This window comes from Lotus japonicus, chromosome 1, assembly GCF_012489685.1.
Source record: "Lotus japonicus ecotype B-129 chromosome 1, LjGifu_v1.2".
Classification (NCBI taxonomy): Eukaryota; Viridiplantae; Streptophyta; class Magnoliopsida; order Fabales; family Fabaceae; genus Lotus; species Lotus japonicus.
In genome coordinates, this window is record NC_080041.1 from 11,958,045 (window position 1) to 11,981,948 (window position 23,904).

Genomic DNA, 23,904 nt, shown 5'->3' on the forward strand with positions numbered 1-23,904 from the left:
AGACAAGTGAAGAATGATCAAACAAAATGAGTGACACGTGTATATAGATCAAACAAAATGTAAACCTCACAAGTGCAATAGATTATGAAAGAATTTGATCCTTTCAAGTTCTTTCTTCCAAAAAATAGTTCCAACTTATAACTCTATTAATATGTTATTATCTTTAAATTTTACAATTAGTATCAAATAATCTTAGACTTATTGTCCATCGAGTCAACCCGGTCCCGTCCTAAATAGACCCGTCCTAAATTGGACCCGCATAATGTTGGGTTGCTTCGGGTCTAGGGACGGGTTAGGGTCTACGAATTGACCCGTTAAATATTTAGGGCCGGGTTAGGGTTAACCAAAACCCGTCCCAACCTGTCCCTTGTACACCCCCTAGGTTTATCGTTATCAATGCTAGTTGAAACACTTATAGGCACTAAGTAACTAATGGTGACTTTTTAATAATTGTAACAACAATCTTTCATACTATTTTTTGATACATCGGAAAGATATAATCCTTCATACTATAAATACATGTGTATGAGATGCAGAAAAATACAACAAAAAAAATTAAGCCCGTCTAAACTTCCTCTTATTCTAATTTTCATCTAAGTTATGCAGTAGATAACTTATCATATACTACCTTTATTTGTGTGGGTTAATCTCTATTTCCACGTATTGAATACCACCAAAGGTTGCAGATCCTGCACATATATACTTCAACAATTTTGTCTCTAAGTAAATCAAAAACACATCCACTCCAGAAATCAGAATCCTATCTAGCAACAATACCAAACAGATCTCATGAGTAGATATAGAGATTTCACAGGGGATAAGAACTAGTCGAACAGATCTTTTACTCTCCCCAATTATAAAACCAACAACCTAAGTTACTAGGCCGGTTGCTCCTTCACCAGCAGTAAGCACCGTGCATGAAATGATTCGGGATTAGGAAACGACAATGTTAATTTGTCGCTTAACACCATCATCCTTGTCAGCTGAATATACAATCAGGACACAGCTCACATGGCTCTGCCCATTGGAGACATGAAAAGATTCATGTGATCCCAGCAACCACCAATGGGCTACCACTCTCAATTGCATTAAGAATTAGAATGTTGGTCGCGTCTTCCTGCATATCTTAGGTATGGTTGGGACTTGGGAACATGCATCTTGGTGTTCTATTCCCATATATATTGCCGACATAATTACCTGAGGTTAAGTGATAGCGTATCTTGCATACTACAAGGTAATCCATTTAAGACATGTGTGTATCTTGTCCTTTGTTAATAATTGTTGAGTAAAAAATAAAGTATACGGAAGTGTATATGTGCCTACTAGAAGGTAACGAAATTTGAGTTGTGGGGTAATCCCCTATGTGTGAACCTCCCCTTTTTTAGTAAATTGCAACATTAGTACTGGATTTTTCTTTTCTTTTTGTTAGCTTCACTAATTTAAGTTCTTTTTCATCTTAATTGCTTCACTTTTAATTTTATACTAATAATGTTTCTTTCACACTTCTAAGAGAGGTGAAAAAAGGTGGAATGAGGAGAGAGATAGGAAGAAAAGAAAAAATAAGAGAGAAAGAGTATGAGATGTGATAGATGATAAAGGGAGAAAGATAGAAACAAAAATAGGTGGAAATAGAGTATTTAAAAAATGAGATGTGTATATATCATTACTGTTTCAGAATACACTTCAAACTCAATAAACTCAAGGCTTAAAGAAATTGGAGGGTTGTGTGCCCATTGCGGCTCAGATCCCCAACACACTTCACTGATATAATATGATTTATTCCTGAAATTATCTCTCGACATGTCCTCTTTGATGAAACTCAGTTTCCCTTTAAACACATGCCTCCCTCATCCACCTCGGCCCTCATCCACCTCGGCCTATGACTGCTTCACTGATGACATCCATCCCTCTATTATTCATCAGTGGACCACTCCACCTCCTACTCCGACTCCCCCAGATCCCCACACCATACCACCAGCCACTATGCATCCTCCTTTGACTGGCTCTTCGACAGCTACGACCTCACCCTCTCTTTCTCCCTCTCCGGATCATCCTGATACCTCTCAGCAACCTACACCACCGGCCCAACCCGCTCTTCCTACTCGGACCATGGCCACCCGTAGCATGACAGGTATTTACAAACCCCGAAAGCTTTTCAACCTTTCTGTTTCCATTGATGATCCGACCATCTCCCCTCTACCTAAAAACCCTAAACTTGCCTTGTCCGACCTTAATTGGAAATCCGCAATGCAGTCTGAATTTAATGCTCTAATTAGAAATAATACATGGGATTTGGTTCCCCGACCTTGTGATGTTAATGTTATTCGCTGCATGTGGATTTTTAGGCATAAAAAGAAATCTAATGGCTGTTTTGAGCGTTACAAAGCTCGTCTTGTAGGTGGTGGCAGGTCTCAAATTGCAGTTGTAGATTGTGATGAGACATTCAGCCCTGTGGTGAAGCCAGCGACTATTCGCACTGTTCTCACCATTGCTCTCTCCAAATCTTGGCCCATTCATCAGTTGGATGTTCAGAATGCATTCCTCCATGGTGATTTGCACGAGACTGTCTACATGCACCAGCCGTTGGGTTTCCGTGATCCTCATCATCCTGATCATGTTTGTCGACTGAGGAAATCTCTTTATGGTCTGAAGCAGGCGCCTCGTGCCTGGTACCAGCACTTTGTCGACTATGTTTCTACCATTGGGTTCCAGCATAGTGCTTCAGATCACTCTCTTTTCATCTACCGGCGTGGCTCTGACATGGCATACATCCTCCTTTATGTTGATGACATCATCCTCACCACCTCATCCCATGACCTTCGCAAATCCATTATGACACTCATTGCCTCTGAATTTGCTATGAAGGATCTTGGCCCATTGAGTTATTTTCTCGGGATTGCCGTGACTAGACATGCAGGTGGCTTATTCCTTAGTCCGAGCGCCTATGCTCGAGATATTATTGCACGTGCCGGCATGACTTCGTGCAACCCTTCTGCTACTCCGGTTGACACCAAGCAGAAGCTCAGTACATCCTCTGGCACTCCATATGAGGATCCCGCTATGTACCGCAGTCTTGCAGGTGCTCTCCAGTATCTCACCTTCACTCGCCTTGACATTTCATATGCTGTTCAGCAGGTTTGTTTTCACATGCATGCTCCTTGCACTGAGCACATGTTGGCACTAAAGCGCATTTTGCACTATGTTCAGGGTACCTTGCACTTTGGCTTGCACCTATATCCGACCCCTATTGAGAAGCTTCTTTCTTATACTGATGTTCATTAGGGTGGATGTCCTGACACCAGACGCTCCACTTCTGGTTATTGTGTTTTTCTTGGTGACAACTTCATCTCCTGGTCGTCCAAGTGCCAGCCTACTCTGTCTTGTTCCAGTGCAGAGGTGTTGCTAATGTTGTTTCGGAATCTTGTTGGCTCCGCAATCTCCTGCTGGAGCTTCATTTTCCTCTTTCCCATGCTACTTTGGTGAACTGCGACAATGTCAGTGCTATATATCTATCTGGAAATCTTGTGCAGCATCAGCGTACCAAACATATTGAGATGGATATCTACTTTGTTCGGGAAAAGATTGCACGCGGCCAGGCTCGAGTTCTTCATGTCCTTTCCCGCCATCAGATAGCTGATATCTTCACCAAAGGCCTTTCTCGGGTTCTTTTTGATGATTTTCGGACCAGTCTCAGCGTCCGTGAACCTTCCGCTTCGACTGCGGGGGTGTGATAGAATATGATTTATTCCTGAAATTATATTGATTGTGTTCCTGTAATTAAGCTAGGCAAAATAGGAAATAATTTGACTTTTGTATATTCAGTTTTGTATTTATACCTAATTGCTATCATTGAGAAAGGCACCCATTGAAATCATACTACTCTCTTACATTCACCATCACCATGAGGCGCCATAAATCCAATAGATATGTTTGTCATGCGTGAAATTAATAATCACAAAACTCCTAAATAAATACACCCTCTGGTCACTATTATAAGCAAAAAACAACATTTTAGATTCATTGAATAAATGATGCACTAAAAAAAACGTTATTTAGTGGGGTTTTTTTTTGCACTTAGCGGGGGTTTTCAACCCCCGCGAAAAACCCCCGCGAGTTACTTAGAGGGGGTTTTGAAAAATCCCGAAGTTACACTCGCCACAAATTATTAGCGGCGTTTTTTAGCAAACCCTGGTACCTGCATATGTATTTAGCGGCGGTTTTAAACCTCCCTTATCCGCAAGCTTTTTTTAACGAGAGTTTTCAACCTCCCTTAATTGCAAGAGATTATTTACAGCTTTAAATCTCCCTTAAACCTCCCTTGGCTACTAGAGTTTATTCTAGGGACATTTTTAACCTCATTTAATTGTTGAGTTTACTTATTAACCATTTAAAGAGGTTTTCTAAACATCCTAACTAGTCTGGGTATAGAGAATTGCTTTGGATTTAGACTCACGAGATGTTGACAACAACAAGGCATCACCATTCTCAGACATGTACATGTACATTGCATACAAGTGCCAGTGATGAAGATTTGGAAGCATACTTTCATTGCCAGCAATGTTAAACAGCAGAGTCCAAGACTTGTGAACTTCAAACTCTTTCATTTGCTAAACCAAAAAATGCAAGTTGTTGTCATTTTGACAAATACATAGGCAACCACTGATCAAGAATTGTATTACTCAAGAACCATCTAGCCAGAAGAGTCTGTAGTGCTTTTGATAGTAAAAAATGGATATGATAAAGAAAATATTTTAATACTGTTACATTCGATTTCCTTTCATTCTGTTAAGTGAAGTCAATATGGTACATATACAACTTTAATTCACTCACATAACCTGTATTATGCTTATTAACTGCATAATTCACCAAATCAATTACTACTAACATTGATAAGAACATACCACAGTACTCTTTAACTTCAATTCCAGATCTAATTGACAAAGCACATTCACACAATTATATAACATGATAAACCAGTAGCCTAGAATTACCATTTTAGATTCAAAAGCTTACACATGAGCTATTTCTACCCTATAACAGAGGTTCTACGAAATTCAGTATTATCATCATCCACAACAACAATTATACAACATACCGTTGAATTGAGTCCTGGGCGATGAAGATAGAGCAGCGAGCAGACAGCAGAATCCAAACCCTAAGTATCAAAATCAGAACTGGCCAATCCAAGCGTGAAAAAAAAATCAAAAACAAAATGAGAAGTGCAAAAAGATTGATTTTAGAACCCTAAATCGCAATCTGAAAGAGAATTGAGAAGCGAGATCGAAGGGAGTGGATGAAGATAAGGAAACTTACTTGAACTGCCGCAACGTTTGCGTACAGCTTGAATTTAGAGTCGAAACAGAAGAAATCGGTGGAAATCGGGAGGATGGAATCAGGTTGAAATCGGTGGAAATCAGGTTGAAATCGGTGGCAATTGAGATCAAATCGGTGGAAATCGAGTGATAATCTGGTTGAAATCCATGGTTGAACGAACGAGTGAGAGTTGAGAACGAGAACGAACGAGTGGGAGTTAATTAATGAAAAATTTGCGGGAGTTATTAAAACCCCCCTTAACTATTAAAAATTAACGACTGCTAAAAAACCCCCACTAAATAACGTTTTTTTTTTGTAGTGATGTATCTAGTCATTATTATAGACTAGATACATCTTTTATTAAATGAATATAAAAATTTATTTTTTGCTTATAATAGTGACCGAGGGTGTAGTCGTTTATGACCTCTACGATCATTAATCAATTATTATGTCATTTAAGGACCTAATAAATCACCTCAAACATAACACCTAAAGCCAAAGCCCAAAAGACATATTTAATCTTATAAAAGATCATAGTAAATAGGGTTAAGGCATATTCACTATATTAGTAACACTCAGGGTCGGCCCAAAACTAAATGAGGCCTAAAGAGAATTTTAAAGTGAGGTTATTTTATCTTAAAAAAATATTTCTTTTTAAAATTGGGGGCTTTTTTACTTATTAATTTTAATTTTGGAGCCGTTTTTTACTTAGTAAAAAAAATTGGGGTCTTTTTTACTTAGTAAATTTTTTTATTTTTTTTAGGCCTAAAGCCCTTACTTGGGTGGCTTTACTTGGACCAGCCGTGGTAACACTGCGAAGTCTTAGAGCAATACACATAACGATTTTTAGATGACCACAATTGTATTTAATGTTTTTTTTTTACTTCACATATGTAGAGATCAAAACAAACAAAAAGTCACTTTTTTTTGAAATTAACAAAAAGTCACTTTAAAACTTACTCCCTCCATTCCTATTTATCTGTTAAGGAAGAGAAGATTCACACAAATTAAGGAAAGCAATTAATTGTGTTGATTTTCATAAAAGTATTATTTGTTTTCCTATATCACCCTTTAGAATGTATTTTATCTTTCTTCATTTATTGTTTATGTAAAGACATTTCTTGGAAAAACATCAATTAATGCTTTCTTGAAACTCTAAGTGGACAGTTATATAGGAACAAAAAAAAATCTTTAAAGTGGACAGTTAATAAGGAACGAAGGGAGTATATGTTGATGAATGTGCAAGACGCCTAACATCAGCGGACCCAATCATCTTATATAATTTTATGAGTGTAATTTTGATGGAATGTTGGAATTTTAATGTTTGATATCACAATCTTTCTTGGAGTTCCGTTACTTTTAACTTAAAGTTATCAAGATCTTTAAAACAAAGTTATCAAGATCTTTAAAAAAAAGGATAAGTGGGCTGGAATCAACTTGTTAATCTTATCTTCTCTCCGTTACTCAACAAAACGAAAATATCTTTGATCACAATTGGAAATCAAATCAAACATGTATTAGGAGCAGTGAACTTGAGGGTTTTTCGCACCATTTGGCCACGTATTTTCTGCCAAAGAAAATGAAGATAAGCACTAGACTTTGCAGTCAATATCAACAACCTACGCCTTACGGTTACAATTTTCCATCCTATAGAAAATTTGAAAATTAACATAAGTTGACATGCAATTAGAAAATTGAAACCTTATAACTATACACGTATGCAAAGTACAATAATTTTATCGATATTATAGTAACATTTAGATTTTTAACGGTTTGAATCACCAATTACCATAAAGATTATTGTCAAATATTAAAATTCCGAATGTATTGCATGAAAATATCTAGAAATTAAATACATTCCAAAATTCAATTGTTGATAACTATTTTGTAACTCCACATATTACTTGTGACGAAGTTTAACCCTAGAACTCGTATATGTCGAATGAATGTGGACACTATGGGTTAAAAAATAAACCTAGTTTAATATTGACTATAAGTTACAAATGGTGTGAGAGAGGCGTGCGAACACGATTATATAGTTTAGATGTTGGTGATCTTTTCCCAAAGTTCCACCCTCAATTCAATATCCTCTCCCTCCCTTTCAATTCAAGACTCCAATCCAATCCCTCTTCTTCCCCTTCTCTACTCTCTAAATTCATGTCTAAAAGCTATCAATTTCTAAGGTAGTTGTTATTAAATCAACCAAAACACACACATACCCTTAATTAACAAACTCTGTTAATTATCTATCTGCTTAATCTCTTGTGTTCTGTTCTCCTCTGTTTCTTCCTTCCTCTGTGATATTGATATCATGAAGAAGCTCTGTCCCAACCTTGATCGCGAGGACGCGCTCGAAACGGTGCTGGAAGTCCCCATACCGGAGGAGATTTTCACCACCAAAACCGGAACCACCACCAGAGCTTGGCAAAACATGAAGTCATGGATGATGAAGCCAAACATTGAATCCAGATCATCATCACTCTTTGGAGATCGAATCACAGACATCCAGTTATTACTCGGCGTTATTGGAGCACCATTGATTCCTATCCCTACCTCAGAGTTCCAGCAACAACCCTTCATCCATGGCAGCATCAAAACTCAAAACATTGTAAGTAATAGCAAAACAAGCAAAAACATGACAACTGTTTTTTGTTTTTCTTAGAAGAGATTGATCAAAATTGAATGACCCAGTTTTGAATGATTTCTGAAGTTGTTGTTTATGTTGTTTTTGGTTGTGAAGGAGGCTTCAATGGCGAGATACATAGTGAAACAGTACGTGGCGGCGGTGGGAGGAGAGGGTGCTTTGAATTCGGTGGAAAGCATGTGTGCGACGGGTCAGGTGAGGATAGGGACCTCAGAGTTCACGACAGGGGAATGTGGTGTGAAGAGCAAGAAGAAGATGGATAAGGAGGTGCAGATGGGAGGGTTTGTGCTATGGCAGAAGAGGCCGGAGCTGTGGTGCTTGGAGCTGGTGGTTTCTGGATACAAGATCAGTGCAGGGAGTGATGGTAAAGTGGCTTGGAGACAAACCCCTTGGCACCATTCTCATGCTTCAAAAGGCCCACCTCGACCACTCAGGCGTTTGCTTCAGGTAAATTCACTTCACAATTCACCAACTCCTTTTACCCTCAATTCACTTAAACAAGTAGTTAGGTCAAAAGTTCAATTATTGGTGAGTTTTTACCATAATCACACTTGAGTCAGAATTGCAAATACGATTTGAATTAGGGGTGTAATAGGGCTTTAACACAAGGTTTAAAATTAGGGGTGACGTTTGTCGCGACATCGCAGAATTGCGGACAAATGCGAGTTGATGCGGATGCAATTACGATCACAATGCTGATGCATAGACTCCAAAACTTATTGCTTAGGGTGTAATTGAGTCCGTAGTCAAATCACAATTTAATATTGCTGACAAGTGCGGTTATGATGCCCTTATGGTGCCTGCAACTCAAAACTGTGCTTCCAAAGTCTAACCACGCCTCTTTGTTTAATTAATATTTGTTAAGAAATTAGTAAAGAGAGAGATAAGAAGAGAGGAGGAAGAGAACAATAGTGTGAATCAGGAGTAATTTACTAGGTGCGGTCTTCATGTATATATAACATTAGGTAAGAGAGAGTAGTACACTGTAGTACAAGTGTACAATATGGTCCAAGTATACATGTGCTTGACTCCATGATGGTCATCCATTTTATAACAGTTCTCCTTAATGACGAATGTGTCTCATTAAAACCTTACTAGTAAAATTCCTATGGGATAAAAACCTAGTGAAGGAAAAAAAGTACAACATTCTAAAGTCTATTAATAGATTGTACTATTTATCCTTCACTAGATTTTATATAGGGTTTTTAGTAGTAAGGTTTTAATGAGGCATATTCTTAAGAGATGACTAGTGTTATAAAATGGATGATAATCATGGGTCAGACCCTGTATGCTTGGATCACACTGTACACTTGTACTACAGTCTCCTCTATTAAATCTAATGTTATATATAGATGGAGGCTGCAACACTATTGTTCTCTTCCTCATCTCTCTTTACTAATTTCTTAACAATATTAATATTAGTTTCTTAATATGATTTCTTCTATTTGCCTCTAGTGTGTATCTGAATTGAATGTCTTTCTATATAAGCTCATGTTAACTCTAGAATTCACATTAGCTCCAACCATTCTTTCAGATTTCAGGTTTCACACACTTTGGTCTGACTAGCTCTATGATGTGTTCCCATTTCACACACTTCCTCCATAAAAGCGAGTCTGGATCTTGTCACCCTCCCTCATCAAACACTGCCTAACCGAATCCCAAGTTGCTAAATAAAACCAAGTGCTTTCCATTTTCAAAAGAACCAGATAAAACAATGTTAATTTTTAAATCAAGTAAAGGGTCAATTTACATTCCTAATTCTTTATCATAGAAATAATCTTAGCCCTCCAACTGTGTGAATGTCTATATTTGACGAAAAAAGTCAGCAATTTAATAAGTGAAGCCGTGATGCAAGGAAATTCCCTTCTCATTAAGTATTCCAAAAGCTAAAAGTCTAAAACTGGAATTTTCCAATTAAGTAGCTGTGATTGCCAAATGTCAACAACATGCGTCATCAATTCAATTCCTCAGTGCATGACAACCTTAGTTCCATTTTTCAAAATATCTTTTTTACTTTTCTTTTTTGCTATCCTCCAAAGCCTTTTAATAGGTCATAGTGATGTGGATACAGGCTTCTTTTGGCCATTGCATTGTGATGAAGGTTCACAATCATATAAAGATATCATCTTTTCTTTATCACTATAGAAAAACACTCATATATATATATTGACTGCAATAATGTTAAAGTGTCACATTGATTAAAGATTTGATCAACAATTCAACATGATTATTATAAAGGTGGAACAATCTTCATATTTTAGCTTCTAGAGTTACCTTGTTTTGCACCATGAGCTACTAGCAATCTAAACACACTATCTACATATTTGGATACACAGTAAAAAATTACGATGAGCTAAAATTACCTTTCATATTTTAGCTCCTGGAGTTACCGTGTTTTGCACTATGAACTACTGGCAATCCAAACATACTATGTACATGTTTGTATTCAGAGTAAAAAATTATGATGAGTTAAAATTACTATCCCCAGAATAACTTAATTTTCTATGTGATTTTGTCTTTCTATAGTTTTCCACTGTGAATTTGAACATGCACTATTACTATGTCCACATTTTGATAATGAAATTTACACATTATTCTGCCAATTCTACATATCTCTGATCTGATAGTTAATGCCTTTCAAAACAGGGTCTTGATCCAAGGTTGACGGCCAACCTCTTCAACAACTCAACATGCACAGGGGAGAAGACAGTGAACAACGAAGAATGCTTCGTCCTAAAACTCGAAGCAGAGTCGAATTCACTTCGAGCTAGAAGCAGCAGCAACGTAGAGATCATCAGCCACACAGTGTTAGGCTACTTCAGCCAGAGAACAGGGCTTCTAGTCCAGTTAGAAGATTCCCACTTGCTCAAACTCAAATCCCCTGAAAGTGACGATACAATTTTCTGGGAAACCAACACTGAGTCTTCAATACAAGATTACAGGACAGTGGATGGTATCAGCATAGCACACTCCGGGGTGACTTGGGTTTCGTTGTCGAGGTTCGGCGAAGGAGGCCCTGTTGAGAGCCATTCGAGAACTAGAGTAAAAGAGGTTTGGCAAATTGAAGAGGTGGATTTTAACATCAAAGGGTTGTCCATTGATTGCTTCTTGCCTCCTAGTGATTTGAAGAAAGAGGAAGAAAAAGGGGTGGTGGCAGCAGAGTGTGCTTCTTTAAGATTACAAAATAAGATTAGATCTTCTTCTGTCAAGATTAGTGCTTCCAAAGTAGCTGCTATTAATTTGGATGATTCGTAATGTGATTGATGCTTAAGATGAATTTATTGCTTGCTAATGTGTAGTGCTAGTAACTAGTAAAGGTGCAAAAATACTTTTATACATTTCAAAGCTGCAAACCATTAACTTAAGACCAGAGTTTTAAATTGTTGACGTGATTGTGGTTGCATGCATTGTGAAATTAAAAACAAATGAGGGTTTATGTGGACGTAATTGCGAGGTCTCGATGCTAATGCGAGGACTCCAAAGCTTGTTACGTTGCAGCTGCAATAGCTGTTGTGGACCGCAGTATGAAACACTGCTTAAGATCATAAATATTCTTATTCTATCGGTAGTGGAAAAAGCATAACAATTTCATAAACTACACCTTATAATTTCTTTGCAAGTGATTTTAAAGCGACCAACCGGAGAGCCACATAAGCTCTCAAAGCCAAAGCTTAATGAAGATATATACATTACACTTCATAGTTTTTTTTTTTTGTTCAATTACACTTCATAGTTTCTTTATAAACTTCCCATGTTCCTTCTGATGATGCGGGGGTGGCGGAAGAGCCTTCGAGAGCTGCTGAGAGGGTGGTACGACAGGGGAGAGGCCGACCAAAGAAATGTTTTTCAGAAGGAAAGCAGAAGAAGGTTGTTGGACCTTGTTCTGCTTTGGCCTCGTGGACCCTGGTGCTTGAGGTTCTTGCTTTGGAGTCGCCGCTAATTCTTCCTGAGGCGTCGGGGTCAGTTGGCGTTATGATGAGAGCCAAGAGAGATTTGGTCATTGCAAAACATGTTGGAGTTGTTTTTATAGGGACCGATGATGAAGTCCTTTAGAGCTACGCTCATCTAGTAGCTAATCATCCGAGGTTATATGGAGGTTCTTAGTGGTTTTGGTGCTTTTGTCCTGGGTGCTTAGTTTTTTGGTTAGATCTTGCTAGTGGGTTCGGAGGGTTTTGGCCTAGGTTTTTGTTTTGGGCTTTGTTGTTGTATAGGGTCGTTTTCTCGTAGGCTGTTAGGGTAGTTTTCTTATATATTAGTTCTCTAATAGAAAAGGGTTAAGTTGGAATGTTGACATTTTTTTCTAACATTTCAAGATATAACTTTTCTCTATTTTTGTTTATAAAATTTCCATTCCTAGTTTAAATTAATTTATAGAAAACAAGAGGAATTTCAGCTAATTTTAGGGTATCTTAATAGGTCAGCTTAATGTTGCAACGCTAAAGACAGCCAGCACTCAAATCTGGAGCTAGTTAGATAAGTTTTAGTTGAGATAATTAGAATCTTCCCCCAGAAAAACTCAATCCTATAAAGTATATTTCAACATGACATAAATGAAACAATGACACATTAGCAGAAAGCAAGAATATTAAAATATACCGATTTGAATAATATCAATCCCTGGCTCTCCAATCTCATACTAGATTTTTTTCTTTTTACAGCAAGCTTATGCAAATCCAACTTACCCCTGGAACATAGCAGAGGGAAGGCAAGAAAATGAAGGGAAAAGAACACCCCAGAAAGAAAGAAAAAAAAAGGCAAAATGAGGAACCGTTATTTTAAGAACGTATAATCCGCATTCGGCATTTTTCAAATTATTCAGCACATCAAAATTTAGTTAAGTAAAGTCCACTCAAGTGGACATAGTAAGGGACTTCAAACCACCAACATTACAAGTTGGCTACACTCAAATTAACACTGGATTGAAATGGGGGACAAACAAGATGAAATGACTTGGTGAAGCTTTAGGTCTAACTGACTTCCAGTATTATGCATTCATGTAATGACGGTTGGAGCAGATCGACCAGTGAATTCCTCCATCTTTGAAAGTTTCAATGCAACCTCCACAAGAGGAGCTAGCGCTTCATGTGAAAGTCTCCCAATCTTTGATGGATCCTTCTCATATTGCTCAATGTAGAGTCGAATAGTTGCACCTACTGATCCAGTTCCAGAGAGTCGGAAAATCTAGGGCAGGAAATTGAAGGTAAGAAAACAAATAATTAATAGAAGTCATATATATGAGGAAATTAATAATTGAAATGCAAGAAAAGAAAGAAAAAAACTTTTTCATATCTAAAAGTCCACCTGAACTTTCTACTTCTCCCACCAAGTTAGTAGCAAAGAGGCAGCAAACTTACCAATCGTGATCCATCCTCGAAGAAATATCGGATGCCCTGATGAGATGAGATGGAACCATCTACAGGATCTTTGTACTCAAACTCATCAGCGTTGACAACATTTGAAACATCTGACCTGGCCCCCTTAACAATCCTAAAAAGATAGCAATAAAATTTATAAACATTTGTAATGAAACACAATTAAAGTAGTGTTGGAGCACTAATATTGACATACTGATTGACTTCTGAAAGTGAGGATTGCAGTTTCACCAAATAGGCCATCAGTTCCTTTGCTGCACCTGCATCCACATTCTTTAAGGGGGGAAATTGAACTGGTTAAATGATTGCCAAATCAGATTATATCAAAGTACGAGAAAATAAGTGTATCATACTTCATAGTCATATCGAGTATAATAATGGCGCCCATAAGTAGCCCAATGCTGGCGCACTATGTCTTCAACTGTTATGAGTTTGTCTTCAAGATTATCTTTATTTTTATATGCAAGTATAGATAGCCAGGCCAAAACTGCCCAGATACCATCTTTCTCACGAATGTGGTCCGAACCTATCCACAAACATGAGAATAATCACAAGATGAAAAAAGCTGAGTAACGCTACAAGTGCTTTTTCTAATGCAATATCAAACACGTACCAGTCCCAAAACTTTCTTCACCACAAATGGAACATAATCCAGCATCCATTAAATTACCAAAGAACTTCCAACCAGTGGGTACCTGGCTTTGAATAATAAACTAAATCACTATGTGTTTACAAACCACTAATTAGCACTGTCACACTTCATTGTGGCACAACAGTATACCTCAAAAAATTTCAAATTCAGATGTTTAGCTACGACATCCAGGGCAGCAGAGGTTGGCATGCTCCTACAAAATATCATAGTTCAAAATTGGTATATATCAGTAACAGTAGGGGCAAGAGCTGAAGTTACCGAATAAGATCAATTTGCTAGGAAACAAGCTCAAGAACCAATGGCAGATTAGAACTTTGGGTCAGTTGAGCAATACGTACCAACAACTATAAATATATATCTTTGAATTAAATTATCTTTGAATTAAATTCAAACTATAAATATATATCTTCAAATTAAATTCAAACAAATCCTTCCTGTTTCATTGTCCAACTAGAAACATATTTATTAGCTCTTTTTGCAGCAACTAGCTAGATAATTAAAAACAGTTTATTACCAAGCATATATAAGCATAAATTAGCCTGTCATTACTGCATTGCACATACAGACATATGCTTGCTTGCAAAAACACACACTGTTGAAAGTGGGAGTGAAGCTTAGATGTGATAGAAACCTGGCAACTCCCTTTAAGCCTGCAGAAAAGTATGGTATAGCTTCAACAGCATTTGCAGCAATAATGGCCACAGAATCTGAAGGAGTGACAAAAAACCTAGCAAAAAAGAGGAACGTAAATTACAACCAAAAGTTAGATAAAATTTAAATTTATCACGAATGAAGGGCTCCGCTACCTTTTACCAAGTATCATGTTGCGATCTGCATCACCGTCAGCAGCAGCACCAAACTCTGGGGGCTCATCTTGAGTTTCAGATTTGCCCAATCCCATGCGAGCAACCAACTCCTTTGCATATGTCAAATTGGGGTCAGGGTGTCCTCCACCAAAATCTTCCTGTATCGAAGAAAGTCATCCAAAAATCAAATTTAAATCATCACTATATCATTCAGAAATCAGAATACTTAAAGCTTATCATTATCAATAATCAAGGAGGGAATAAGACCTTTGGTGTACAGTTCAGTAAAGAGCTTTCTTGTGCGCCAAGCTCATCCACAAAAGTACTCTTTGCATAAGCTCCACCAACTCCATGCAATGCATCAAAACTTCAATAACATTACAGGAATTTACCATTATGTTTCGTGGTGAAGAAAAGAACAAAGACGAACATTATATGACAAACTTAAAAACAGCATATAGAAAATATACCAGAATGAGAATTTAGGAGATAACAGCAGTTTCCTGATAGCTTCAAAATCAAAAATTGACCTGTAAAATTTCAATCAAGGGATAAGGATCAAATCAGTGGAAGCACATAGGAAGATAGAATGTTCGACTATCTTATGAAAATTAAGATTGCAAATTGCAAGAGCAACTGGCTCATAAGCAACTCAAAACTGAAGACTCAAAAATGGGAAAGGCAAGAAAATTTATCAAAACAAACTTTTACAGCATGACAAATTATTGAACATTTTCTTCCTTTAACATTCTCCGGTTTTGCAGGTCAAGTGGCACCATCACATGACATTTATAAATCCATCACCATAAAACTCCTACATATGAATGCAGAGTGAATTGTAATATTAATCCTGTAGAAAATCTTACTTCATCAATTTTATATAATCACTTGCTGAATCAAAAACCTCAACGTCAAATGGTCCTTCAGGGCCTGTAAAGTTTGTAACACCTACTTTGGTGATATCCACCTGGGGAAACAAATTGAGTATCAGGAACAAAGTTTAGGTAGAAGTAGCACTTAGCAGTCTATGTTAGATTAGATAAAAAAGGAATATTTATAGCCAGGTTGTGAGCAGTACGTCTGGCAGATCTTCAGCAGTCAAGTACTCCTTAATTGTTGTTGTGTTTTCATATATCTTGTCAGTAATTCCCTCGGGTGCTGGTCCACCATTTTCCATGTTATATTTAATTCCAAAATCCTGCATAATTGAAATCAAACAATGAAAATCATTCAGAGTTAATTTCATAGGCAACATGGTCTCACCGTGATAAGATACATGAGATTTACATTTGAATCAATTCATTGTTTCTATTCTATGTCTTTGGAAACCAAGCCTCACATCCATCTACTTGATACATTAACCTTTGAAAATAATCATCTTATTAGCTTTTATTGTTTCTTAATGATATCTAAAGAAACTGCTATTTTCTATGCTCACTATCATTTATCTATTATCTAAAACTGAAAAGTAATTCACCATGGTAGAAAGCTTACTTTCCTTTTTTTTTAGGGAGGGGAGAACTCAGGATTGCTTTTGTGACCAAATAAACACTATCTTAAATGTTGACCTAGACCAAGCTTGCTACTCAACTTCCCTATAACTGCGTTTTATCCCACTATTTCTTGTTATTTGGTCCTTAACATTCCAATCAGAATCAAACAGATCCTAATAAACAATATCATCCGAGGCCCACTAGCTACCTTTACCCGCTTTGGATGTTTAAAGAGGCGTTCAAAAAGTAAAAGATAAAAGGTATTATCACATATAATTTATTCATTCAAGCTCAAAAAGAGGCAAGAGTAGTGTTATCATGAGATTCCATGATCACTGTTAACTATTACCAGGAACTAGAACATGAATAGAATATTAGGCAAGCTACATGCTGAAGGTTAGGCAACTTGGTTCAGATATAGAAATAGAATGTGAGAGAGATCCACACTTAAATTCGCATACCAGATATCATCATATAAAGTAATCAAATTTAATTCCAAAATTGATTAAAAGTAAAACATGAGAGTAACTTGCCTCCTCAGGGCCACCAGGGTTGTGACTTGCTGTCAGTATAAATGCTCCTGTTGCCTTGGATCCCTGTACAGACAACACAATTTTTCCATCCGTTGTTTTTCTTTACTTCAGGAGAAAAAAATGTTACCTTAATGCAATCAGAAAAATCATGGAATACCTTTGGTGAAGTAAAGAAAAAAATTCTAGGCAAAGAGAGAATCAAGGGTAAAGAAAAGGAAATTACAGAAAACATGTCTTACATCAGCCCCAACTCTTTCACGGATAACAGCAGATACTGCAGGAGTTGAAAGCAATCCATTTTGACCAACCCAAACACGTCTTACACCATTTGCTGCTGACATTTTAGTTATAATCTGCATATTTATAAAAAAGCATTCATGATGCACAATTTGATATTGAAATTAAGAAGACAAGCAAGTGAAGTATAGCCAGATACATATATCCCTAAGAGATGCATAAGCAACGTAGGATAAAGAAACAACTCTCTTTTTCATGAGTCTGAACTTTGTAGCAGGAAAATAGAAATTTGGTTTCCATATCCTTGTATTTGTAATGTCTTAACCTGTACTTTTTCATTTAATAAAAAGGAGATTATAAATTTAAGACCAAAATCATTAATATTTCCAAGAGATGATAACTGAGAAGAGGTGCAATGCTATCAGATTAGTCAAAATGCCTGCCTAGGTAAGATGTACTGGACAGTACTAATCAAATATCAACGTGAACCAAAGACTATTAACACATCAAAGCAATGCAAATGAGAATTTTTCCTAACAAACGATATCAATCTGTCAGCACTTTACTAACAGCATACTCGATAAATCAGATATTTAGACACCAAGTAGTAAAAAATCACCTGAATAGCTTCTTTTGAATAATAACGACCATCGCCAGATACAACTAGTGTTGCGCCTACAAATACAGAAGGAATAGTTCTCATAATCCCACAAATGAATTATAATTGAAGCATGAAAAGGAAATCAGTTTCCAACAAAACATATGAAGTTCCACATTAACCTTGAAAGACAAAATATAGCGAATTCCTTGTTAGGATCAAAAAAATCGCAGATTCATTCGTAACCATTAGCTGCTGCAAGTTTGAAGCAAAATAAGACATCAAGGACACCTACCTCTAACTTTTTCCGCCGTTAGCGCATTGAATATTGCCTGAACAAAATTTTCGAGGTAATGAGGCTGCACGAATACTTTCACCTGAAAATATCCAGCCAAACCAACAATCAGATATGAAACAGATATTGCATACAGAAAATTCAATTCAACATGCAATGTGATTGATTCCAAATGAGTAAGAATTTAACACATTGAGTTCAACTTAGATCTAAACAGTTTAGTTTAACAAAAATCCACAACAATCACACACTAAACAGTTTGGTTTGGTTGATCGTGAATTGCTCTAGATGAAATTGAAATTTGATAGAAACAGACAAATCTGCATATCATCTAGCTTAGTTCGTTCTGATCCAATCACGATTGTTATTCAGTCATATCATGCACAAAGCGTAAACATCAAATGATTAAGAAAATAGATCGGATTCGGAATTTCTAGATATGAAGCAGAAATAGATCGGATTTGGAAGATAACAGTTGTTGATGGTGGAAGAAGCAAAGCAGAAATGTAACCTTCTTGCGGAGACCAGAGGTTCCAGGCTTCTGGCCATCGATGGGAGTGGTGTCTATGCGTGAAACGTTGAAAAGCACCATGGCTATCTGAACAGAGCAGAGCGCAGAGAGAGTGAGAAATGAGAAAGACGAAGATGAAGATGAAGATGAAGATGAAAATGAAGAAGAGGTGGTATCGAACCTGAAGAGGTGGAGGATGATGCGTTATGAGCTTCTTACAGAAGCAATGTAATGAGCTTTATTGGGATGATGTTTGCGCGAACACAAATAACAGTAATATAGTGGTTTTGGAATTTTCTGTATTTGTTGGTTTTGGAATTTTTAAACCGCCCCATTTTATTTCTTAACCACTGATTCTATCGGTTAAGCATCGGTTCGATCTCTAGACTGTGTGTGTGAAGAAAGGTTTCTCATATTCACTTAACATGATGTACGAGCACCGAAAAATTAGTCTCATGATTGTCAGCCGTGTGTTACTTTGGAAAACTAAAAAAAACTACTAAGACATGTTAAGAATTGTTTAGTCTTAAATATAAAAAATAAAATAAAAAAATCTAAGAAATGTAAACCAGTTAGGTACGAGTTATCTATAGAGTCACAATCTAATGGAGAGGGATTGTTTAGTACTACCAACAGAGGCTTAGATCCACGGATTAACATTTTAAATCCATGTACCATATGTGTCCATATCTGTATCAGCCATTTGGTAATATTCCACATCGAAAAGGTTTATTCCATTTTATCATATGATGTACCTAATGGACCTAACCACATGTCAATAACTCCCCCCTTTTTTGGGTTAGAAAAGAAGGCTAACGCCCAGACAATAGTGACATCAAAATCTAAAGGATGAAACCCCTAAATCAGGTGAAACATATAGTGAGGAACATTTTCACTGTTAAGTCAGCTAGAGTAATTAACTACTCTGTTAGCCAGTTAAGCAACCTACTCCGTTAGTGTAATTAACTTCATACTTCATATTGTCATAGGTCAAGAGTATGAATAGGTTATAGTATTATTAAGTGTCATTTTTAAACTATTTATTTTGATTCATGACCTGTATAAATGTGAAGTTGATTTAGAATGTGTGATGTAAAGAGAAATATAAGATTTGGTGAAGAACTCAAGAATTCTGATTGTTTCTGTCGGAAATACACTCAGCATCTTTTAAGAGTGCTCAGGAACTTTTTTAAAATGAGAAAATGATTTGTTGCTACAAAAAACATGTTGAGCGAGTGGAGATCGAAAGCCGTTGAGTGGGTCTGAAGCAATGTCAAAAGATGCTCAGTGCTCTATGCTATCATTTTCATATAAAATTCATCTTTGTTCAAATTTAGAGAACCCAACACTCATAGGAGAGAAGAAAAGAAAGGAACTTTGAAATTTTTGGACCTTTCATTAAACGAACGCTACAATCTTATGAGTCTGAATTAAAATTAATCACGCAATATTCTAATTACTAGACATAGAGCTACACTTATTCTTAAAACGCCTAAATTGCATAGTTTCTTAATCAAGTGATTTAGAATTAGAGAGTTATGGTGACTCATGCTGATATCAATAAAATAGAGTTGAATTATGTATTTAACCACTAAATACACAAAAATCATTCAACGACATCTAATCCTAGCAAGTTCACATACCTTTGTTTCCCATCATTTGACTTACTCTAGTTTACTTTGATGTTCTTATAAAAACCACCAACCTATTGCAAAACTATCATTTATATTTGTTATTTGTTAAACAACATAAGTATTACGGCTCTCAAAAACAATAAAATGCATATCTATTTGCTACGACCACCTCGCGTCAATTTTACAAGCATGTTTAGATTTCAATTGAGATCAACTTAAAAGCACTTTCAATCCAACGGAATCTAAGAGTCACTAAATTGAAATTCATATTTTTCGGTTAAAACTACTGTCTTAGAACGTATATAAACTGAAAACCAAACACACAATTATTCATTACCAATTCTCATCCTCATTTCACTTTTAGGGAAAATCCAATTTTATCAGCAATAAACATTTCACAACTAACCAACTCATCCTAAAATATCCCAAACAATTTTTTTGGGTAACTATTTAAAACTTCTTTTTCTCTCTTATATCTTTTTCACGCATTTTTTCTTTCTATTTCACTCCACATTTTCTATAAAATAGATTTTACAGTATTTTTTTCTCTAATTTCTCTTCTTATTTCACTGGAGTGGAAATGAAAAAGGAAAAGAGGAGGAAACAAAATATTGGTTTATGTAAGATTGAATTCTACTTTAGAATAAAGATAAAGGATCACATGCTTCTTAATTGGTTTATGAAATAACTCTTTATTGATACATATCAAACTTCTACATTCACCTCAAGATCAAAGCCTTACATAAAACCCATACATAGACACAACATTAACAAACACAAGATACGACAGTTCACTATTACAACAACATTGACCTCACACTCGTTCCAGAGACACAGATTTAACCAGAAATCTGAATAGACTTAACCTCAGGCTTCTTCTCCTCCTCCTTAGGAACAGTAACAGTGAGCACCCCATTCTCCATAGCAGCCTTAACCTGCTCCATCTTAGCATTCTCCGGGAGCCGGAACCTCCTCATGAACTTCCCGGAGCTCCGCTCAATGCGGTGCCACTTATCATCCTTCTGCTCCTGCTCCTTGCTTCTCTCCCCGCTTATCTGCAGCACCTTCCCGTCCTCAACCTCCACCTTCACTTCCTCCTTCTTCAGCCCCGGAAGGTCGACGCTGAACACGTGCGCCTCCGGGGTCTCCTTCCAGTCCACGCGGGTGTTGGCTATGGCGGTGGTTTCGCGAGCAGAGGAAGGGAGGTTGGAATTGGAGAGGGGCAATCCTTCGAACGGGTCCCATGTGTCTAGGGAGAAAGGGTCGAAGACGTTGCTCCGTCGACCGCCGAAGAAGCTTGGAATCAGAGACATGGTTGTGTTGAATGCGTTGGTTTTGATTGAAATTGGAAGTTGGAACTTAGTAGAAGGAATAGCTTTGTTTGTCACTGGTTTTGATGTGGAGCGGAAACAGATCGAGTGAAGCTTTATATAGAAGAGAAGTTAATGAACCTGGGATTTTCTGGAGTTTTCTGCTGATATGAGATAGGGACTTTCTACATGTTTCTAAACTTTTCTTTCTATTTGATCATTTTAAGATTTTTTTTACTTTCTACGTGTTTCTACACTTTTCTTTTTATTTAATCATTTTAATGTTGACCCTAAAAAAATCATTCTAATATAGTAATACTAGTATTTTTACCCGTGCACGGGGTTATTCATTTTCATTTATCGTGTGTATTTTTTCTTTTTAAATTTGTATTTTTTCTTCAGAATTATAAAAGATTATTGAAATATGAAACTGAAAATAATCAAATGACTAAAGCATAGGTGACTGAGTCATACCTTGATATCGAAATCGACACATGTGGTGCAGAGGGCTGGTAGAATGATGTTTCTCTATTGTGAGTTGCTATTTTTTTAATCTTTTGTTTGTTTTCCTAAATGCTTGGTTGATGAATATTACCGACTCCACCAAAATTATTTTTAATGTGTTCTTTAGTGTGTTTATTTAAGTTAGAGAATTCTATAGGTCATGATTAATTATTTTGGATTTATAGAATATATTAATTAGTCTTAATGTTAATTCCTAAAATATTTAGAAATGCTAAAAAAATCATTCCACAAACCTAATTAGTATCATAATTGTCCCCGAAGGTTAGTTCAAGTGGTAAGAGCTAGGGGAAATATAAGTTGGGTGGGGGAGGTCTTGAGATCAATCCCTGCAAGGTGCAATTAATTTTTTCGATGTACAAAAAAGGAAATTAAATGGCATTTATTGCATGTATTTTTTTTGTTTTATATTAAAAAAATTAATTCATGTTTTATATTAAAAATATATAAAAAAATAAAAAAAAATCATCTTATATATCACCTTTTCACTATTAGGTTAACATATCATCTATATCTATATATATTAGAAAAGAACAACTTCTAGCATGACGTGTCGCTCTCACAGGCCAAGTTAGTGACGTGTCGCTCCCAGATTAATTCTCACATAATATTTTACATGTAAGCTCTTTCTCCTTGGCCCCACTTGCCACATGTGCCCTGATTTTTACTTACCGTATTTCTCCTTAATAAAAAAATACATTTTTAAATTTTAGATTTGATTAGGATTTAGGTTTTTTATTTCTTTATTTTATCTTAATTTATTTTTGATTTATTTTTAGAGCATTAATTAATTTTTATGGTATTTTTATTGAATTTTCGGATTTTTAATTAATTCCGGATTTTATGAGTTTTTATTGTGATTTGCTAGATTTTAATAGTTTTTATATATTTTTATTTAGTACATTTTTAAATTTTAGATTTGATTAGGGTTTATGTTGTTTATTTTTGTATTATATCTTAATTTATATTATTATTTATTTTTAGAGTATTAATTATTTTTTATGGTATTTTTATTGAATTTTCGGATTTTTAATTAATTTCGGATTTTATGAGTTTTTATTGTGATTTGCTAGATTTTGATAGTTTTTATCTATATTTATTTAGAACATTTTTAAATTTTATATATATTAGAAAAGAACAACTTCTAGCATGACATGTCGCTCTCACATGTCAAGTTAATGACGTGTCGCTCCCAGATTAATTCTCACCTAATATTTTACATGTAAACTATTTCTCCTTGGCCCCACTTGCCACATGTGCCCTGATTTTTCCTTACCTTATTTCTCCTTAATAAAAAAATACATTTTTAAATTTTAGATTTGATTAGGATTTAGGTTTTTTATTTCTTGATTTTATCTTAATTTATTTTTGATTTATTTTTAGAGTATTAATTAATTTTTATGGTATTTTTATTGAATTTTCGAATTTTCAATTAATTCCGGATTTTATGAATTTTTATTGTGATTTGCTAGATTTTGATAGTTTTTATCTATTTTTATTTAGTACATTTTTAAATTTTAGATTTGATTAGGATTTATGTTGTTTATTTCTGTATTTTATCTTAATTTATATTATTATTTATTTTTTATGGTATTTTTATTGAATTTTTGGATTTTTAATTAATTCCTGATTTTATGAGTTTTTATTGTGATTTGCTAGATTTTGATAGTTTTTATCTATATTTATTTGGTACATTTTTTAATTTTAGATTTGATTAGGATTTATGTTGTTTATTTCATGATTTTATCTTAATATAAAATCTGTGATAAGTGATTTAAATCAATAATGCATCCCATCAGCAAAAACCCTCTTAAAACCCTGCCTACCTCCACTATCTCCTCCATGGAATTCATCTCCTCCATGCAATTTTCATCTCATCTCTCAACTGAACGGAACCACCCCCACAAAATCGTCTCATCTCTCAACGGAACCACTTTGCCATCGACTTGCAATCGCATCCCTCCGATTTGCTGCCTTGGATTGA

The 23,904-nt window shown here is 35.9% G+C and overlaps 3 protein-coding genes across 3 annotated transcripts; 1 reads left to right on the forward strand and 2 right to left on the reverse strand.

Moving 5' to 3' along the window:
- The first annotated feature begins 7,327 nt into the window (after nt 1–7,327).
- On the forward strand, nt 7,328–11,344 carry LOC130733642 (uncharacterized). Its single transcript, XM_057585871.1, has 3 exons — nt 7,328–7,921; nt 8,054–8,404; nt 10,604–11,344. Exons 1-3 carry the CDS (start codon nt 7,625–7,627, stop codon nt 11,210–11,212), a joined length of 1,257 nt encoding a protein of 418 aa, XP_057441854.1. The 5' UTR covers nt 7,328–7,624; the 3' UTR covers nt 11,213–11,344.
- A 1,179-nt stretch (nt 11,345–12,523) lies between these two features.
- LOC130733643 (phosphoglucomutase, cytoplasmic-like) lies at nt 12,524–18,774 on the reverse strand. Its single transcript, XM_057585872.1, has 18 exons — nt 18,636–18,774; nt 18,455–18,541; nt 17,944–18,025; nt 17,670–17,725; nt 17,053–17,166; nt 16,814–16,876; nt 15,866–15,985; nt 15,654–15,754; nt 15,258–15,317; nt 15,055–15,154; nt 14,788–14,945; nt 14,613–14,708; nt 14,111–14,174; nt 13,943–14,024; nt 13,683–13,855; nt 13,526–13,602; nt 13,312–13,444; nt 12,524–13,138 (listed from the first exon to the last, which is right to left on the reverse strand). Exons 2-18 carry the CDS (start codon nt 18,533–18,535, stop codon nt 12,950–12,952), a joined length of 1,749 nt encoding a protein of 582 aa, XP_057441855.1. The 5' UTR covers nt 18,536–18,541; nt 18,636–18,774; the 3' UTR covers nt 12,524–12,949.
- Nucleotides 18,775–20,732: 1,958 nt separating this feature from the next.
- LOC130733644 (18.2 kDa class I heat shock protein-like) lies at nt 20,733–21,503 on the reverse strand. Its single transcript, XM_057585873.1, has one exon. The coding sequence runs from the start codon at nt 21,399–21,401 to the stop codon at nt 20,928–20,930; it is 474 nt and encodes a 157-aa protein (XP_057441856.1). The 5' UTR covers nt 21,402–21,503; the 3' UTR covers nt 20,733–20,927.
- Between the last annotated feature and the right edge of the window lie 2,401 nt (nt 21,504–23,904).